The 20783-nt window shown below is 41.8% G+C and overlaps 1 protein-coding gene across 2 annotated transcripts; it reads right to left on the bottom strand.

Annotated features, from left to right (window-relative positions):
• Positions 1-32: 32 nt before the first annotated feature.
• crtac1b (cartilage acidic protein 1b) lies at positions 33-18859 on the bottom strand. Of its 2 annotated transcripts, XM_005913901.2 has the most exons (15): positions 18699-18859; positions 15637-15827; positions 14112-14308; positions 13608-13744; positions 11071-11227; positions 9294-9428; positions 8479-8621; positions 5546-5682; positions 4055-4137; positions 3671-3771; positions 3420-3588; positions 1676-1821; positions 1409-1451; positions 1157-1300; positions 33-886 (listed from the first exon to the last, which is right to left on the bottom strand). In XM_005913901.2, the coding sequence occupies exons 2-15, from the start codon at positions 15819-15821 to the stop codon at positions 759-761; spliced, it is 1905 nt and encodes a 634-aa protein (XP_005913963.1). In that variant the 5' UTR covers positions 15822-15827; positions 18699-18859; the 3' UTR covers positions 33-758. The 2 variants fall into 2 exon arrangements, with proteins under 2 accessions (XP_005913963.1, XP_005913965.1); XM_005913903.2 differs by lacking the exon at positions 1157-1300.
• Between the last annotated feature and the right edge of the window lie 1924 nt (positions 18860-20783).

The following is a 20783-nucleotide window of genomic DNA, read 5'->3' as shown; positions in this document are numbered from 1 at the left end:
CACACACACACACACACACACACACACACACACACACACACACACACACACACGTGTTTGCCTTCTTCTCTGTGCTGTTGTATAATTCATGTGTAACAAAATGTAACCAACCATCGGAGACAGATGGTCTGGCATATGTTCCCCTACGCGACTGCCTCTTTGGACCCAGTACACTGAGGCTCACACAGCCACGCAAACACATTAATACACACTCAAAACATACAGTTTGGAGGCCTGGTGTTCCTCGGCATCCCAGTAAGCGCATAATAAGAATGAGAGTGACATTGTAAGGATTACCATAGAGGCATTTTGGATATACAGATGGGGCTCAGCGTGTCTGTAATGAATGTGGTCTGTGGAGCCAGTAGATCTGTTTGCTGTATGCGCAGCGGTTTCTATGCCGAAGCTCCTCTTATTGACTTGGCCTTGTTTCAGGTCCCACTAAAATAAGTGCCAGGTGATGACGTGAGGACTCTGCGGGTGTGGCACAGTTAGTTCTGAACCCTGTAGCTCCCAGCGAGCATGCTCCCTGTATGTTTCTTTATAGTCCAGAGGGGGCCGGGAGCCAAGAGGTGACACAAAGCAGCGGATGACCAGGAGGCGAGACTGTAAATAGCTGATGGGTAAAGATAGCATAGATCCATAGAGGAGAAGGTGAAGAGGAATTTCTCTTTTTTTGTTAAAAGTTTGCTCTAAGAGTTTCTGTACACCCACTTTTAGTAGTGGAAAGAGTTAGGAAGGGGAGAAAACAGTCACAGCTACAGCAGTCCAGAATAGAGATGGGTAGAGATGAGTGGTAGCAGAGAGACGGGGAGCAGCCGGAAAGTAAGGCCCGAGCACTTGCGCTCCCCAGAAGACCGCGTTCCCCCAAAGTAAGCCACCTGGGCTGCCGAGAAGAGAGAGAAACAAAGGGCAGGGAAATGTTAGCCGACATGTGTGTCTTTGTAGTTGGAAGACAGCTCATTCACATGAGGGTCAGTCATGCAAGACAGTGGGGTGCAGAGAGAGGACACGGTTGGAGGAATGTAAGCACCTCTAAGCCTTTTATTCCAAACCACTGTAATTAAGACTTAATGCATCTCGTTCTCTGGTAGTGCTTCTTTTGTTCTAACGATCTTGGTAATCCGGATACCCTGACTCTGCCAGGACCACTCACCCACACAGGCTGACCCATCGTCGTTGGGCTCAAAGCCCTGGTTGCATCTTCTCTTGGCGCGGCACTTATAGCTACCATAGGTATTGGTGCAGACAGGGCGGTCAGAGGGACACACAGAGGGGAACTGGGTACACTCATCTTGATCTGAGGGCAGGGAGAGGTGAGGAAGGCAAAGACACTTGACGTGTGTGAGGATTTTTAAACAAGGAGACAAGCATAGAGTTTGAAGGTGGATAAAGTGCCTCAGCTTACCCGTGCAGCGGCCATTCTCATTCAAAGCAAAGCCGTGACCACACTGTAAGAGACAATTAGTAAGAAATATTATTTTTAATGAATTCTCCTGTGAAAGATCCTTAAAACTGTTGCACTATCCCAACAATTTACAATAAACAACTTGATGTCGATTGTTTCTTGAAGTTGGTGTTGTGTTTGTAGCAGCTTTGTTATTCGGACAAAATGAGTATTTAGTTTATTGAGAATAAAAAACATGCTGAAACCCACTATGAAGCCCTTGTGTACCTCTATTTCCACAGTAGGAGTAACTTCCTCCTCATCTCTTGGATAGTGGATCTCCTGCACTGAGTTGATCTCTGACGGCTCGAGGGCCCGGGCTACTGAACGACCATCTGGCCAGAACACCTCCACACTGGTGGCCACATCCTTGCCTATTCAGGGAAGTAGAATCTGAGGTAGTTACAGTGCATACAGAAATATAAGACCACTGATCACTGAACCTTACAGTGTTGAGGTTTGTCAGACACATGACTAACCACATGGCAGTAACTTGTCTGTCATTTTAGATGGATAACAATCTTGGTGACAATGTATGGTCAAGACATCAGTCCACAAAGGAAACATTTGTATTCTCCAACCAGTTGGCAGGTGGTTGCCTAAGGTTGTTGCTAAAGCCCCAGTCACACAAGCCTAGAGACTGCTCCCTTAGCAGCCTGTCTTAGTCGGCCATAGTCTGTATGGGAGATGCAAACTTGTCTGCAAACACTGTCCAGTAAGGTGTAGTAAATCTGTGCAAACTGTGACACAAACCAGAAACTGAGACTTTTCACCTTCAAAGTAAAAGCTGCACATTTTGACAGGTCAGCTGAGGCACTTTTACTTGGGAGGAGAACGTTCTCCATTTTCCAGTCTGCATTGCACTTTTCCAAGTTTCACTACAGCACAGCTAGTAGTTAGCGAATGTCTGCAAACAAATCCCCATCTTTCATGCAAATTATGGGCACCTGCAGCAACCAGGTAACAACCACAGCAGTTTACAATCACACGGTTTTCCCTCCCAACCACTGGTTGTATCACATCCAATACAAGATACAATTCTTGAGCAATGTACACATGATGGAACGTGAGAAACCTCTATATATTGGAGGTTATCTCTTTCCTTTCTTTTTTACTGGCTCACGTTGTACAAGCACTCTCCCCTCTTCGCTCTATTAACTGTTTTCATTGGGCATAGAGAAGGCCCCTCTCCAGAGGCCCTCTGTAGCCCTTAATTAAAGTGGCATTTCTTATGTAAACAGATCTGGAGTTACCTTGCCAGACAGACAGTCCACTCAGCAGGTGTGCTGCCTGAGAGCCAAAGAATATTTCACCTGTTCTACACCCACGTGACACCGTCTCATTTTGTTGTGGGGAACAGATCTCACATGTCTAAGAGTACTGACACTTTTCAACCTGGAGAATGGAGGTCTCTACTAAAGCCACAATTGTCTGGATAGTTTGCTGCTGGAGTGTATTATGAGGGCCACCAAAGGTGATGTGAGCTTGGACAATCCTGATATTGAACAGGCTCAGTGAGGAGAGCCAGGGAGGAGTAGTGGGTGGGTGGGCTAGCAGGCCTGTATGGTAACCAGCTGACTGTCCTAGGGAAGGACAGTCAGAAAGAGACATAGAGCTAGTTCCTCACAACCATGGCTGGCTTCCATCTGCAGCACCTGTCCTCCTCCGCTCTTCATGTTTTGCCCAATCAGCTCCCTCCCACAGAGAACTTTTGCTCCCGTGGGTGCCTAATCAGGCTGAAGGTATTAAGACAATGCTTTCCACATGCTTTTGTTTTCTTCCTTGCTGCTACTCTCTGCAATGTTTATCTGTCTTACCGCCCATTCAAACCTCAGAAACCAATTTGAGAACAAGAGAAGCAAGCTATGAAGAAATGCTTTTATTAATTTATATCAGAGTGAATTAACATTAGATGTTGCATCTGCGGATCAGATAAAACAAGTTAAGCGTGTATTTTCTGATATTTCCTTACCGAGGCCAAAGTGGGCAACAGGCTCCATCTCACAGAGGTACCCTGAGCCGCCATCAATTATTCTTGTGTGTGGGCCACTCTTTTTTGTATATACAACCACTTTAGCTCCCCTGGCAAAAGCGCCAAATTTTGTCCGGGGAATCACTCGCAGCCATGAGTTTGCATTGCCCTAAGAAAAAGGGGAAAAAAAGAGGGAGTAAGGCTTAATGTCACACTACTTATCGAGTATCACATGTCTCACAATCACTCACCTGGTTGACTTTGTAGACAGAGAGAGGCTGTGCTGCACTTTCACCGTGAGACACCAGCAGTTCCAGGCGCCCATCCCCATCAAAGTCTGTGGCTACCGCTCCTGGAGATTCATCACAGTAATGATGCGGCTAAACACTCGAGGATACATTCCTCATAACATTTATTATCCTCATGCAGGGACATAATCCAACAGTCATTGAACTAATAATGTGGAACCAATTCTATTTTTTCCTATAATAAAGTGCATGAGGAAACTCAGATTCTAAGTGGAGCTCTAATGCCATCTAGAGGTTTGATGTTGTAATAGCAGAGGAGATATGGTGTAGTGCTGCTTATCATTTTTAATAGAGCTGTATGACAGCTATCTTTTCTGCCATGCTCACCGGTTCCTCGTCCTTCAGGCTCTGCTGCCTCCCCGATATTCAGCTCTTCTATCTGGGGGTCTCCATGTTCTCTCCTGCTCACCCTATCGAAGTAGTACCACAAACATTACCCTGAAATCACTGCAAAAATTCTAAGCTGCTATAAATGTGGTTGCAGTATAGGAAAGATCCAAATAACACAAGGCTTTTCTGAAACTCGTCACTATGCTACAATTCACTGTTTTGTTTTGTTGTTTTTAAACTGGAAACTGGAAACTCTTTAATGTATAAATTACACAATTAGATTAAAATATGATAAGTTTATACTTGATTTATTGTTCCAATTGCTGATATCCGTAGTGATATTGTCAATAAATTAGTACATAGTACATATAATAGGCACCACTCAGACTACTGACAATATTCTATTATGAGTAGATTTTGAATAGACAATTACTGTAGTGGAAAACTTTACAGTGACCTGCAGTCTCCTAATCAGAAGATATAGTGCATAATACTACACATAACACAGGAAACTAACATAAATAATGCACATAAATCTCGGCAAACACAAATACAACAACCAGAAGACAAGAAGAAAATTAGATATTTCCAAACTTACATAATTACTGATTTGTATGAATTAATTATTATCAATTCGTAATTTGTCATATCTCTGTGAAGCACATTGGTGAAAATGTATTGAGTTTACAAACCTGTATCCTTTGTTAAACATATGCACATTATCACCCACCATGAACCTGCTTTCCTTAAAATAATTAGCTATCTTGGTACACTAATCTGCTGATCCTGACTATTAAACACTTCAGCTAAGCTAAATATTGATTCGTTGTGTTGAATTAATTAGTTTGGGCTTGTTTTTATTTCAGTGCCAGAGAATAGAGTTTGAAAAAAGCTGATTCATCTTCGGAGCAGACAATGGCAGAGCCACAGGCCATGGAGCTGTGACCCCTGTCAGACCATGCCCAGAAAGACAAATTTTCCTTCGATGACCTGGTGTGCAGGAATATTCAGCTCCAGGAAATCTGTGGAGCTCAAACTGATTATTGATATTCAGAATAAATTAACCCAACATCTCCTGGCAACGTTCATCATGAGTTCTGCATCCTGTTCAGATAAATATGCCAGATCAGATTTTTATTCAGGAAGATGGGTTCATTCTACTATTAAGTCCTAACAATTGATATGTATCATATATTACATTTTAAGAGCTGAGTTCATTAATATTATCAAGAGAGGAAGCCAAACCACGAGCCAAAAAGAGACCTAAAACTGTCTTAATGAAAGATTCATTCATGTGTGGAGGAGGAGGCGGGATGCCAGACTAGATAAGTATCCTTGGCTGGGAATTTTAAATTCTTCTCAGCTTCCATGCTCGGCTTTAGAATATTAAATCAAGACACAAGAGTATTCGATTAAGCTTCTCATCAAAGTGATGTTAAAAACTTACTGTCATACTTGAACAAAATCTGACAGTGTTGGTGCGAGTACCTAAAGAGTCTGTTGGCGGAGGGGCCTCTGTAAGCGATGTTATTGAAGAACACCTCCAACTCGTTGTCATTGTCAAAATCTGCAGCGACAACAGTTCGAACTGGGGAGGGCATGGAAAACTTCTGGGATGCTATGTCCTGGGGAAAAAGGTAACATCACTGAAACACATGCATGCATTTACAGAAGCACTATGCATGCATAAGTTGAATGCCTTTCAATTATTTGGATGAAACTGGATGCTGGATACTGCATTTTAACTATGTGGATGAATCTGGATGAAACTTACTAGATAAACTTCCTAGGGTACCAGAATTATCAGGATTTATATAGCTTTTTCCGTATTTATAGTTATAACATTCTAATTTTTACAAATAATATATTATATAGCCTGTAGCAGCTGATCTCAGTTCTGTTCTCAAAATTCTGTTATTCAGACTTAATGTACTTGAGTTGGACCAATTTTATTAATTAATAATAAATCAACTTATTTACTGCAGTTGAGTCCAACCCATGCAAGAGTGTTGAGGCAAAGTACACCCTGGTGGACAGGTCGCCAGTCAACCACAGGGCTAGCACATAGAGAGAGACAACCATTTGCACTCACATTTACATATTTATGGGTAATTTAGAATCACCAGTTAACCTAACCCCACTAACTGCATTTCTTTTGACTTTGGAAGGAAGCCAGGGTACATGCAAACTCCACAAAGACAGGCCCTGGCCTAGTAGTGGATTCAAACTCAAGACCTTCTTGCTGTGAGGCAACATGGCTAATCAGCAAGCTGTCACACCATACTTAAAAAAGTAGGAAAGCTACTGATGCTGAATTTTTGTTATATTCTTGTCCTTGACAAGATAAACTACAATAAATAGCAATAGCATACACGTGGTGCGTGTGTATGCTTTTCTGCCTCTTATAACCACAGTGATTTTCCTGTCCTTTTTTTAATCTTGTTTAAAAAGTTGCTCAATTCCACTGACTAATCAGGGTTAAAGGGTTTTCCTTTCCTTCAACTGTCTAGATATGAGAACACCAGAGTAACTTTGTATAAGCAGAAGAGGTTTTCGAGGTAAAAACATTGGAAGGATGTGTAATTTTACATGAACTTGTTTTTACATGAACCTGCTGTGATTACATCTCGTGGTTCCTTAGTCCATTTTGTTCAATGTTATGTGACCTGATGCCCTCGCTCGAAAGACCGTTTCATAACCTCAAGGTTCAACCTCCTTCAAAATAAAAACATGTCAATCAGCGTCCAGTGCTTGTGTCCGGGCTCTTTTTACATCCTCTGGCATGGGGCAAGTCGACAGCAGCCTTCGTGCCCCACCTCCGAAAAAAGTCTGCAGCAGAAGAGTTTTTGCATGAGAAAGTAACAGATATCTCCCCGCTTCAGTGACACAGTGATAAGTCGGGAAAGAGTTATAGAGCAGCCCTTCACTCCCCCCAGTATTTACTCCCTGTTTTAATTATAAGGCTCATAAAGCTGCAGGGGTGGGGGCCGCCCACAGTGACCTTCTGCTTCTCAGGTGAAGGAGAGGGGATGGCCAGCTGAGGCCAAGAGTGAGGAAAGCAGGGACAGCTCCGTAATAAGTGCCGAAGACAGTAGGCGCATGAATAAAAGTGCCTTCAGGAACAAAAAGGGCTCTCCCCAGAACTAATACAGGGCTTCTAAAGATATAATCTGCATGGAGTTAATTAGAAATAAATAGTAAAATGACTAAATTTCCTTACACTGACCAATTTTTATTTCAGATTACTGAATGCAAAAGAACTCCAAGAGAACTTCTACTAAAACCTTTCTTCTTTTTAAATATATATTCATTATGTGTATGTGTGAGCACAAGTGTATGTTAAACCTATTCCAAGGAAACCCTCTGCAACAGATTTTAATTAAAGCACAAACGGGCCTAATCGGCACTTTCCACTGCCCAGGCAAGCTGCTGGTTCAGCCCAATTTAATTGGTGGTTTACTGAAGTGATACAACAGCTTCATTATGCATGCCAAAGGTCAACACGGCTAGTAGGAGTGTCAGCTTGTGTGGGCGAAGGGCGTCTTAAATATGTTTTGGGGTTGTGATTTAACAATCTTGGTTCAAAAAAAAAAAACATTGTCAGGCTAATTCAATTTGTCTTTTGTGTTTTTGCACGTATAGGCGTAACAGGGTTTGAGTGTCTCAGTGTGTGTGTGTGTGTGTGTGTGTGTGTGTGTCATGCTGATGGAACTATCTCTGGGCAAAGCATCACACATTAACCCCTTACTCGACCCCTATAAAGATGTCTTGGGTGACATTTATCTCCTAGGTAAAAGATGCGAGTGCAGGTGGTGGCAGATAGATCACCGAGCCCGAATCCTCTACAGATTTATGCAGCAGGGCCTGTCTCTGACTTCGCCACTCTAAAACTTAGTACCCAAACAGATGCGTGCTGCTGGCTGCCTTGCACATGCTGTCTGTAGAGTCATTGATTGAGTAAATCACTAACCTTGCGTCTTTAAATACCACTCAAACGCAAAGTGGGCAGCCACTGAGTAGTGTTAATTCACTCGCCAACCATTTGGATTGATAGTCCTTTGATTCACAGTGATAACAGGTCTGATTTGTTTTATTTGTGCTCCTTGTTCATTAGACAGAAGAACAACAACCTCTCTCTGAAACTCTCTAGAGTTGACAGTGACAATCTGAATGGGCTTTTTGGGTCCTTCACTAAGTAAAATCATATTATTCAATCGGTTATTGCAGTGAAATCACAAGCACTGCAACTTTTGAGCACACTTTCCTCAGCAGATCACATGTGGAGTGGAATGTGTGGAAATGTGAGAATGCCCATGCTTCCATTTATCATATGTGATCATCTGAAGTAGGTCTTTATAAGGTATCTGGCAGTCGTGTCGGTTTGATGCTAACTGAGCTGATAGCATCAAATCCGGGCCCACCTTAAACTTTTGCTTGCGGTTACTGAGCTGCATGTACAACCGATGAGGTCCGTTCCAGTTCCCGTAGACGATGTCCGTCTTACCGTCACGGTTGAAGTCTGCAAGAGCCACCCCTCTGCCGTGCTGCATGGGGTCTTCTACACCTAAAAAGATTCGACATGTTCCCAATCTGTTTCCATCATCTGCCATCAATATTTTCAAAACCAGGTAACCCTGACCAGTGCTGCTGCTGGAACTGTGTCATTGGGTACAATACAGCACTTCAGTGTCTGATTTATTAAACAACAAACTGGTGACATAAAAACGATGAAGTGCTACATTTCTAATGTTTAAAATCAATCACTGAATTCATGGCAATCACTTTCTTGTCATCAAGAGATGACGGTAAAAAAAACAGCTTCTCTGATAAGCTGATGGCTTTGCGCTTCACCTGCAGCGATCAAACACATACTTTATCACAATGAGTCATTACAGAAAAGGAGGCCTCACCAGTTATTATTACTATAGTGCATTTAAATCATCTTGATTTATTTATTTTTTTAATAAACTTAATTTATTGCTTTCTCATTCTGTGAGGTTTCATTGCAGTTGACAGCTAATTAATCGTTAAAAGCCACAATATTAAAATATATGGTTTAACAAACTTAGATTTTAATATTAATTAGGTTGAAATATTTTAGGAATCATGCACGACTGATATTTATTCTATACAATAATGCCTCTCGCGTTTATTGTTTTTCACAGGATGATTGATGTGTGAAGAAATAACTGATCTCCCAGGCTGTGATCTGGTAAACTGCACGTGATCATCTCACCAGCCTGCTGTGCCACATCCGTGAAAGTTCCATCACCATTGTTCCTGAACAAGAAGTTTGGACCGTACTCATTGTCGCAAAACACATCAGACAGAGTCTGACTGACAATGGGCCCCACCACGACACCTCTTCCTCCTGCACAGAGAAAGACAAGGGAACAAGATACGAAGCGGTGGGAGAATTAGGCAGCTCAGAAGAGGGCTAGCACAACATTTGGGAGGAAAAAAATGAAGCAGGATATGAGGAACAACAGAGAGAGCAGAGGGAGAGAGATCACCACCTTAACAAAAGTGAAAGGGAAGAGATTATTACTGTCTTTCCAGGTCATTTCCTCTGAGTAGGGCAGCTCTTTCTGCTGACACAGACACTGACTCTGATGGGTTACATACACACAAACACAGGTAAACACACCTAAGCACAACAAGAAATACAAAAACACAAAGAATCTTTTGCATTAACCAAAAGCAAACAGTAATTTTCTCCTTATGTAGTGATTTTTGTAACTGTTACACTTGAAGGTACACTTTTAGCATCACCCAAGGATTCTCCAGTGACATTCTGTAAAATGTAGTGCTTCATCTCAGACCAGCAGAGTTTAATTATGGAGTTGAAAGGGCTTTGATTGTCCTTCCAGTATGCAAAGTCACTGCTGCAAGTCATGACTCGCTGCTGATTTACTGGCCCGCTCCATCAACCCAGACAAATACCACTCAACCCCTACGGCCATAAACCACTAATGTCTCTCTGGAGATATGTAACCATTAGATATACAACTTCACCGACTGTCCCTCTCCTCTGATTAACGGCAGTTTGATGACAAAGCCATCTATCGTACATCGTTCACAGCAAATGTGAGCCAGCTCATCTTCCCCCCTGGTGGATCAGATGATATCCTGCACGTGAAAAAATAATCCATAGATGATGAAGATTCATGCCGGGGCGCTCACATACAAAGTCACCTCGTATTTCCAAAACTCACCAGAACAAGGACTTTTCAGTGATTATAATAAATTATCACAGGGGCAGCATTTTTTTTCATCATGACAGTCTCTATTATGAAGAAATTAATCATGGTAACATTTTTGCATTTACTGTTCTGTTCTTCTATATATCACAGACCTAAATTGATCCACGTGATGACGTGGGCTGCAGTGACACATTTCAACATCATTTCAGTGAAATATTCATTTTGTTTCCAAAAACAGTTCTAAGCAACATTTTTAATGAAAACAGGGGGTTGATTTGCCAAATACAATGTTTTATGTTCCTGTAATGATTATTCTGTCAGTATGTGAAAACCCTTTAATCCAAACAATTAATGCTAAAATATAATTAATGCCATCCATGAATTTTCTCAATTACTGTCTTACTAAAATGGAAACTATTTAATTTGATTTAGATGCCAAGATTAACAGCTGAATTTCATGGTTAGAATAGGTTTGATATATGTGTTTGCCGCCCTTTGCCTTTGATTCCCTGTGACTTTGGCTGGAGTAAATAGCTGACAGCGCCAAAAGAGCCTTTACATCCTCTTTCTTCTTCTTCCTCTCAAGCCCTTTTTCTCTTTCTCGCCTGGCACTTCTCTAACCCCCTCTGACTCGCCCCTCGTCTGCTTCCCTGTGTGTCGCGAAGTCCTATATTTCAACCTCTGTGAGTACAACAAGCACATGCCCCTTCTGCAAATGTCTGTATAAATCAAACTGAAGGTCCAGTAGTGCTGGGTGATCTTAAAGCAATCGTCTATATCAAATACCCCCAGTCAGTGCTTCATACCCACCGATGAATTTGTTGACTCCAGCCCGCTCTGCCACATTGGAGAGGGCAACGACGCCCTGCGAAAGGTCACTCGCTGCCTCATCCATTTCTATGAGCGCATGAGGGCCCACGTTGCCACTGGCGTAGTTTGCTATGTAGATAGCATAACGACCTGTACCCTGTGCAGAAAAATAAAGATTTACGTGTATTCATATTTTCATTAATATAAATCAAGAATATGCTGCAACCCGATCAAATGCACTCATAGCTACGCATGAAATTATAAGCAACTGTAAATTAAAAAAAACAAACATGTTTTATATTTCTGCATTTCTGTGTTTCCTGAAGAGCTTTTTAAGATGTCTGTAGTCAGTAAAACAGACTCTACGGTGCTCATGTCATATATAAAAACATTTACTTTTCCTTTGACCATATTAAGGATTGGCTGCATTTTCTCTTATTTCATTAGTTCTTCAATTGCATCATCAACACAATTTTCTTTTACTCTTTTGAGTGGGAGTGGAGGCTCTAAGCTCAATATATAAATCTATGTTCTACCTCTAGACTGCAGGACAGGACAGAAAAATTGTAGTCAGCTTAAAAATGTCTGAAATACTATAAAGTTCCTTAAAGCCAACTGAAAAAGCAAATGTTTTGAAATATGCAACCTCTTTCAGACCCTCACGTTGGAGTATTCATCAAACAAAAATTGGATTAAACAGGTTATTTGTAACACTGTCTAGATCATCTTTTTTTATTATTAATATTCTGGAGTTACTATGCTTATTAATATTGTTTACTTTCCCAGTCAAACCTCTCGTCATCTTCAGCTCCACCTACCCCCATTTCTTACCCCGTACCCCTTATTCTTAGCCCTTTCTCCCTACTCCTTGCTCTGCCTCCCTTTGGAGATTAATTTCACACTCCATTATCAGTCAGAGTCCCTGCAGACACAAAATCACAGACGGAACCACACTAATAGACTACACACTCGATTCCAATGAGCTTTCCCACCAGGCCTAACATATTTCAATCAACAGAAACACATGCACATATGCAAACAAATGCACACACGCAATTTCACTATTTCTGTTACACCATATTGTATCTTTACAATGCAAGGAAGGTAAATGAGTCTGGTTGATATAAATGTCATTTAGTGTCACATGCTGTGGGAGCAGTGCGTCGCGCACACACCGCATGCCGGACACGCAAGCACGCTCCGAAGCTGCCAAACATGAAAATGAATTACAATGAAAGAGCTAAAGGCAACTGGAAGTTACTTAACCAACTTAAAAGTCAACGGTTTTTCAATAAGTCTTCACCCAAGGCTAATTTCTGTCACTGGGATTGGCATTGTGAATAGCGCGCTATACATGCCTGCAGTGCATGTTGGTCCAAGGACTGCACACCCTTTACATCAATCAAGAAGTATGAATAAGCTAACTTGCCGCTACTGCAGCATTTTTATTCTTTTATTGTCAAGAACTGCATCTTGTACTTTTTCACTGAGCTTCATTTGAAGAATTTTTTAATTATTCTGGCTTTTAAAAGTCGTTTATTTTTTCATGCCTGCCAGTTTAAAGTTTTAGTGAACCAATCTATCAGTTCAATGTGAGGCCCTTCAATATGTCACCTTCATCAGTTTGTGTTAGAATGATGATGGGATGTCACTTTCAAGGAGACCGGGTAGGGACGAAACGGTCGGGTGGTAAATCGATCTTTTTCTCTTAAAGATAACACTTTATTTATGAGTAAACAACATCGAAAGCATTAGCTACCCAGCTGACTATAAAGCATGCTTTGCTTTTGGCCTGTGCAACGTTCTGCAGCTGTTTCTTTTAATATGTTCTAATAAAACCTGTTCAGCAACAGGAAAACATGTTCTCTCTCTGCTGGTCAGCTGGAACTGACATGCAAAAGCACACATCGGGGTTTTGGCTCCTTCCAAAAGAATCGTGCCATTTAAAAGCAGATATCTTTCCAATCGGTTTGGCAGCAGCACAACTTATCAGTGCTCAGTGTGATGGGACAGTGGTTAAAAAAATCTATTGTAGTCTTTACTTTCCTCTTCCCGCTATTACCTTCTTTAGCCCGTCCCTGATTGGAAGTGAGAATTGCATGCGTGGGTGTGAGATAAGAGACAAAGAAAGAGGGTGAGCGTGTCAGTCAGTGAGAGAAAAGGGACTAAAAAATAAAAGTGGAAACAATGGAGAAGGGACTGAGTGAAAGAGGGGAAAAAAATGCTACGGGCAGAAAGCAGTAGTGTGCAGTCATCACTCCTCCCCTCGTACGATGTTCTATAAAACAAACGAGCCCTGGCTTCTGTAATTACACTGGTGCGATGGACAGAAGAGAGAAAATGGCACACCATTCCCCCCAAATGAACTGTCATAGCACATGCTGAGAAGGGCGGCGTAGGCAGGGCATGAGTTATCACTGGTAAACAAACAGAAGCACCCGTGCATGTACGGAGAAGACACTCTAGGGAGTGTGCGTACTGTGCAGATCTGCATATAGTGCACTTGATGTGTGTGTGTGTGTTTGTATGAGAAGTACCTTTCTGTCCACACAGGCCACTGAGCGCCCAGCCATAGGGTTGGCTACGTCTCTGTGTTCGTTAATATCATCGCTCAGCAGATCTTCAAAGCGCCCATTACGGAACTTAAACAGCTTGTCAGAGTATGTTGCCCGACCTTGATGCAGAGAGAGAAAAGGTTCAGGAAAGACAAAGACTGCGTGGAGAAAAGAGGCATTATGTAATGCAAAAACTGTGGGTGAGTGAAAACAGGCTCCTGTGGCTGGAAGTGAGCAAAGTGATAAAGGAGTTTAAGAAAAATGACAGACGTGAGGTGTTGCAGTTTTGGCAGTCTGATCTCTGGGTTTCTCACAGATTAATAGCAGCGCAAAGCTTATCTGTTATCTGCTGAAGACTCAGCTGAGATAAGCTTAATATCTGCATACCGATTCTCCTCCTTTGTCTCTGTGTAAAAGGAAAAAAAAGAAAGAAAGCCCTATGTGTGCCTTTGTAGTTTTCCAAAAGTGTATCAGCTCGCACTGTACCAGAGAAGGCGTTATTGGTGTTGAGGACATAAATCTCTTCCCGTCCATCTCCATCGATGTCACAAGCTGTCACTCCGATGGCGTTGCCTTGACGGTCTCTCAGGGCATAGAACGGGGAGCTACGGTTGTCAACAGCGATGTTGACAAGCCTTTTCCTCTGTTTGTCGTACTTTAGCACCAGGTTCGGGCCGTTGTAGCTGTCACGGGCAAAAATAGCACGCTGTTATAATGCACATGACTGACAGTATGACATTCTTGTTTTACAGTTTATGAGCTTTAGCAAGTGCTGGCTGAACATGCTGAAAGCAACATTTGCTTGCTGGTTTAGTTTGAAGTTTAACTTTATAAAGACTTTGATGACAGCTGGACTCCTGCATCTCTCTTCTATTCTGTAGTTGCAGATTTGATCAGAGAGATTGATTGGCAAGCAAAATTTTTAGATTCACATTTTATTTATTTATTTTTACTTATAGCAAATCATTTTGACCTTAATGTCTATTTTTTTCCTCTTAAAAATATCTGTTACATGCAAACGAATTCTGTTTATTGCGTAATAACGTCACTCATGTATTTTCATAATTTGGATTTTATGGCATGTAAGTCCAGGATGAGTCAGTCATGTAATCCTTAGTTTACCGGACACAGAAGCCCTTTAGGTTTATATTATGGAGACGTTTCACTGAGATCTTATGCTTGTCACATTGGAGCTCATGAATTTTGTTTACCCATAAGCCTCAGGTGCCATTGCAGTGGGGAGCAAATCAGTGAGAGGTGTAAAACAGAACAATGGATAATTTTGATTGCACACATTTTTTTTCAACAGTGTAATCTCTACTCATGGTTTTGATTTAGAATCCAAGCCTCTGATGTTTTTTATGCCAGTTTGCAAGAAATGTTGTAAACTTACTCTTGACAGTGCATTTTGCTAACATTCAGTTTGAAATCAAAATCTAAATTTGCCTAAATACTTACAAAATATAGTCTAAAATGTTTGGATATACACTACAAAAGCTTTCTTGGTTGTCACCAAAGTATATTAGAGAAGGTCGGCACTGTCAGTGTAATGTATATAAAAGTAATTCATCTGAAGATTCTTTTAATTGTAAATTAAATTACATCCTCTATGAGGTTTTGGGATGAGCTCCCGTCCAGGATACCTGCTGAATAGGATGTTTTACCTAAATTACATCTATTAAGCAGGGTCATTTTTGGTTCATCTATTTCCTGTTAAGCACTGGGAAATGTATTCATGCTCAGTCATTGCTGGATTGAGGCAGTCTTGTAAAGCTGTTCCCATCACTGGCACTCTTTTCGATCATATCCATTTTTCATCAGTTGACTGAGCCCCAGGGTGGCCTTAGCATCTCTTATCTTTTAGCTTTCTTTGCCTTTGTCTTTAACCTTTATCTTTTGGAAGTTGTGTTTTTATTTAAGCTTAAGAGTTAGACTAGTGGGAGGGAAACTTAAGGGATTTAGGGGGTTTTCATGGTGATGGTAAGTCCAGCTTTCTCTGCACGCTCCTCACCCAGCTACAAATATCTCCAGGTCTCCATCCCCGTCCACATCAGTGACAGCCACGCCATAGTTGAGCTGGGTGGGGTTGTTGTCGTAGTCTGGAGGAAGGACGGTCTTGGTTATAGCTGAGAACACGGGCTCTGACCTCTGAGCCACCGAGAGGGCGGGCAGGAACAAAACCAGCCACAACAACATCCTTACCTGAAGGGCGAAACACACTATTTGCAACATGACTCGACCGTTTTTGTTTCAAAGAATTCAAGTGCTGAATAACGCCAACGGACGTTGTACAGACATATTCACAGTCTGAACAGCAAAATTACCATTCATCCAATCCACAACGCTATTCACCTGAACTACTGCACACGTGACCTGCTAGTTGATGTGTAATGAGAATCCCATAAAAAAATATGAGTCATTCATCTGCAACTGCAACACATCCCCCCACTTTTTTTTTGCTAGTTCTCCAAATCCATCATAAGGCAAACATTGCTGGCAAAGCTTCCTGCTATACTCAGACATAAAGATGAGGATATACCACTGCAATCAGCGGCATTCTGCAGGGTTAGATCTGAACAACCCATCACATGCAGACAGGCTGAGGAATTACAAGACAGAAAATCCATACATGGAGCGAGGGCATTAGCCAGAGGCCAAGTGAGTACAGAGGAAACCAATACGACCTGTTATAACAGACCTGAGGTGTTGTTTCCTTAGAGACAAGGACCAACACTAAAATGGAAAAGATTTTTTTTCTGTTTGGATAAAAGGACTCAGTGATGTATTATTGTCCTTTAAGTGGTAAGCAGATAAAAGGTGAACATTGATCCAATTCGAGTTGTGAATTGCAGGCAGGTAAAGGTGAGGTGGAGTTTCTGACGCTCAGGCTGAAAAGAAGCAAAGAGGAATTGGCAAAGAGAAGGGTCACCTTCTTAACGCTGAAATAAGAAGCTCATCAGCAACAGCCCTGCAAAACATCACACACACACAGACACACACGTGCACACATTTAAGTGGCATTCTAAAGGCTGACAACTTGATTTTCTCTGCCTGTGGATTTATGAACATGTCCTCCGTCATTCCATCTGTAATGCCGCTGAGACGCTCCCATCTATACTGCTGCAGATTCTCCCTTTCTGCTGAGTGTCCAGGTGATGTATGGCTCTTTAACATCTCCCTCAACAATTCAATTTAAGATAAAACCACAGTGCTGCTTGAGTAATACTCTCAAAAGCACAAAAAGCAGGAGAGGAAGCACCTCTGCTGACACCTGCAGAAATATGGCCGGGGCCAACGCTAACTCCCTGGGCAGGCAGCGCAGCGATAACGCCGGCAGAAGAGCCGGTAGTAATGTGGACTGTGCCTGTTAGCAAGAAGGGTTAATTAACAACACTGGGAGCTCAAGATGAGGCAGTTTCTCCCCATTAGAGCAGGATGTGATGACAAATGAGCTGGCCAGTTCCACACTAGAGAAAGGGACTTTACAGACTTGCTAATAAACTCCATATTAGATAGAGGGAGTGGGCTATAAATTAAAAAGAAAAGGAAACGGAAACGTGGAAAGTCAAAAAACTAAGTGTTATGGAACAGCACACAGTCTCTTTAGATCTTTTTAAATGAACTCCAAATCAGCCAATTAGAGGACAAGATAACAACGTGTAAATGATGCAGCTTCTACTAGAAAGGTGGACAGGTTAACTTTAATAGCCATGCATACAAGGTTATATTCATATTTCAGTTGAACACCAGCCTGAAAAAGACAAAAGGAAAAAAAACCTTTGGTATCCCTTATAAGTCACCCACACAAAGTAATAGCGACATGAAAGAGGATTGGTGATAGGACAGATGAGTGCATGAAATCACTGGAGACTTTTCAGTTTGATAAAATCATGAGGTACTATATTATCCAGCCAAGGACATGAAGTCTCTTCGCCACAGATTCACTGCAGTAAGAACCAAGACATCCTTCTTCAGCTGTCAAGCAAAGTTGGACTTTTCTGCAAGCACATATCCACAAACCATTTTTGCCCTCATCTGGGTTCGATGATATAACATCTGCCGAGGTCACCGCCCAAACAAGGGAACATCAAGCAAAGTAATCTCCTGTAAACCATTCAAAGACAATGAAACGGCCCGGGAAACGAATAGTCGTTTCAGAGCAGAGAAATGCTTTCGATGTGGTTATTTATGTTGGCATTAAGAGGTCATTACCACAGCGTGCAACATCAGCATGTGCTTTCTGAAGAATTCGTGCTCAGCTCTGATCCTGATAACACTGCGACAAAGAGCCAGCAACATCTTCACTTTCAAACACACTTTTGCAGAAGCTCTTTTCTGTGAAGGACACCCTCACTGCAGAACACACACACACACACACACAAACACACATACACACACATGCACACACATGCACACACAAAGCACTCTACCAGTCACAGTGAATTACACTTCAATCAACACCTGACATTAATGACAAGCTATCATTTACCACTTAATATAAGGCAACAATAAATCCAGCAAGGATTATTGTTCATTTATTGTTCATTTGACTCACAAAACGCATCATATGAGTAGTTTAAACCACCACATAATCATTTAAACAACGTTTAGTAGTTTTTATTGGTTTTTGTTCTATCTATCTATCTATCTATCTATCTATCTATCTATCTATCTATCTATCTATCTATCTATCTATCTATCTATCTATCTATCAAATAAAAATACTTTTTTTAAAAATGAGAAAAGTTAAAAAATAAGCGCACTCCACCTCGGTAATGATAAGTCCATTTACAAAACAAACCTGCTGTCATTTAACTACCTGCACATCGGCGTTTTTAAAACTATGAGCATCATTTAATCCGTGACAGCTACTGTAACCAAAGGGGATGACCGTTTAACAGCATTACTGATAACAAGCGTCTCTGTCTGGGTTGAGGTTTTGCTCTGAAAGTTACGTTCAAATCGTCAACTTTCTTTCGCGTCTTTGCGCAGCAGATCCCAGCTGAGCGCCACAACGATCCTGAACCCAGCGGAAGACGGCAGCTTCAGCAGCGGGCAGACTCAGGTACTCACAGATGCAGAGACGCTCGGGAAACTCCGACAAAATCCTCCAGCGAACTGACACCAGGGACGGTGAGAGAGAGCGAAAGAGAGAGAGAGCTAAACAGCCTTTATCTCAAGGGTTTTTCCCCACTTATTCCCTTTACACAACTTCCAAAAGATTTGCTTTATGAAATCGCTTGTACGAGATTTGAGCCAATCTCCGCGCAGCTTGTTGAATATCTAAAATGACAACCAATAGGGAAGCTGGGAAACGGCGGGTGGGCGTGTCGGCAGGTGTTTATTATAATCTGGCAGTGGGGCGCAGCTGGGATGAGGATGCGGAGCTTACTCGGTTCAGTTGGGATGCTGTGACTTCTGTCCCATCCACGTGTGATTATAGATGAAAGTTATTAGATATTTTTGGATGTCAGCCACCATTTTTTTCCTGTTTTGTTTTTTTTTTTACACGCAGGCAGACTGATTTGAATGAGCCATTTAACAAATTGGAGCATAAGTTCGTTTAAACGGTGCCTCCAGGCTCCTTTCGTGTATACTGAAATATATCCCCACCATATATGTTATGTGTTCATAAAGGTTTATTATATTTATATCTTCAAAAGGTGCAGGCTTCGATTTTTCTTGTGACTCTATATAATTTATATTTATAAAAGAAATATGTTTGTTTTTTTTCATTTCAGTATGTTTTTTGCTTGTTGTAGTAATGCCATTGAAGCAAAGGAAAGCACTTAAAATGCTTCTTTTTCGTTATCTTAAGATGCCCAGAAAGCTGCTTCAGCTGTATGTGCAAAGTCATAAAACTAGAAGCTCTCAGGCTCTGCTAATGCCCTGTCTTGCGGTTTAAAAAAATAATTGGAGAAAGCACTAAAATTAAGCTGGTGCTTTCTGTACCCACGCTCGACCATGCTTCGAGAAGTTTCAAGAAATTTGGTGCATTAATTTTTGCACAATCATGCTGATTGACAGGGAAATGGTGCATCCTGCTAGGAGGAACAACAGCATCATATCCGCACAAAGCTCGTTAGAAACATCAATATCAAACAGCAATAATAACAAATAGTTCCCTCTCAGAGTGATCATCAAAAAGTTAGTGTTCTGCCTCATACCCGTGAAAGAGAGAGAGAGTTTGCAGGTTTACTGCTGCCAGATGTATAATTCTTATGTCACGCTCTGCTGAGTCCAGCCTCCCAGAGACCCCCCCCAACGAAATGAGTTGTGTGTGTGTGTGTGTGTGTGTGTGTGTGTGTGTGTGTGTGTGCACGTGGTTGCGTACGGCATGGTGAAATGAGATGTTCACATCCCAAGGACGTCTCCCACCATAATTTAAACTCACTGGTGCTGGAAGACTTCAAACTGAAAGTGCTGAAGTCATAAACCAGTGCACTTCTGTCTTTACTGTTATTGTCTGTGATCTACTGGTGTAAATCTGTAGGCAGGTGGCTGTGACTCAAACAATGCAAACATGAGGACAGAAAGCTTTTTCATGTTCTCATTACTGCATATTGGCTACAGGCTATAAAATTAGTTAAAGACCCAAAGAGAAGTCCTTTTACATACTGGGTCTCATTGCTCTTTAATTGGAGTTTATCTGTCCTGGCTGATTTACACGTTGCACAGTTCTCTGACACGGCCACAAAATGTGAGGGGTTCGAGAAAGAGAAAATGCTCTGGGCTTGATGTACTACTGCGCATGATACCTTCAGCTATTTACACCCTGATCTACAGTCTCTTACACTGGAGATCAGAGTTTTTTGGCGGTTTTTTTTGTTTTTTTTTTACTTATTTACGAGGGACGAAGAGACATATATCAGCACTCAGCTGAAGCCAGTGACAGTGTATAGTGTGACTTTGAGGCGGAAAGTGAATTGTATTCCTACCCCTGGGGTACGCTGGGACAAACACGAGAAACAATGTTGTGGTCGCCGCCTGTTTCCATCAGCTACACACACCCATTCAGCGCTCCTCTTCGCCTCACTCTTACTTGTCGTCAAGGTCGTGCCCCCCCTTCTTCCTTAGACACAATGATCCTTAAATAGACCTTCTTTAAGCGACGGCGAGGATTGTGGAAAGCTCGAGGGAAGAAATGGGGAAGGGACG

This window comes from Haplochromis burtoni, unplaced genomic scaffold (assembly GCF_018398535.1).
Source record: "Haplochromis burtoni strain Fernald_Lab_line unplaced genomic scaffold, NCSU_Asbu1 Contig_7, whole genome shotgun sequence".
Lineage (NCBI taxonomy): Eukaryota > Metazoa > Chordata > Actinopteri > Cichliformes > Cichlidae > Haplochromis > Haplochromis burtoni.
The sequence above is the reverse complement of the archived record's forward strand: the minus strand, read 5'-3'. Positions and strand labels throughout refer to the sequence as shown.

Coding starts and splice junctions, on each gene's coding strand:
- crtac1b (XM_005913901.2), bottom strand. CDS start 15,821: ATGTTGTTGTGGCTGGTTTTGTTCCTGCCCGCCCTCTCGGTGGCTCAG. Junction 8,622..9,293: donor GGATGTGGCACAGCAGGCTG/GTGAGATGATCA, acceptor GAATCTTTTTAG/GTGTAGAAGACCCCATGCAG. Junction 1,452..1,675: donor CTCCTACTGTGGAAATAGAG/GTACACAAGGGC, acceptor TGTCTCTTACAG/TGTGGTCACGGCTTTGCTTT.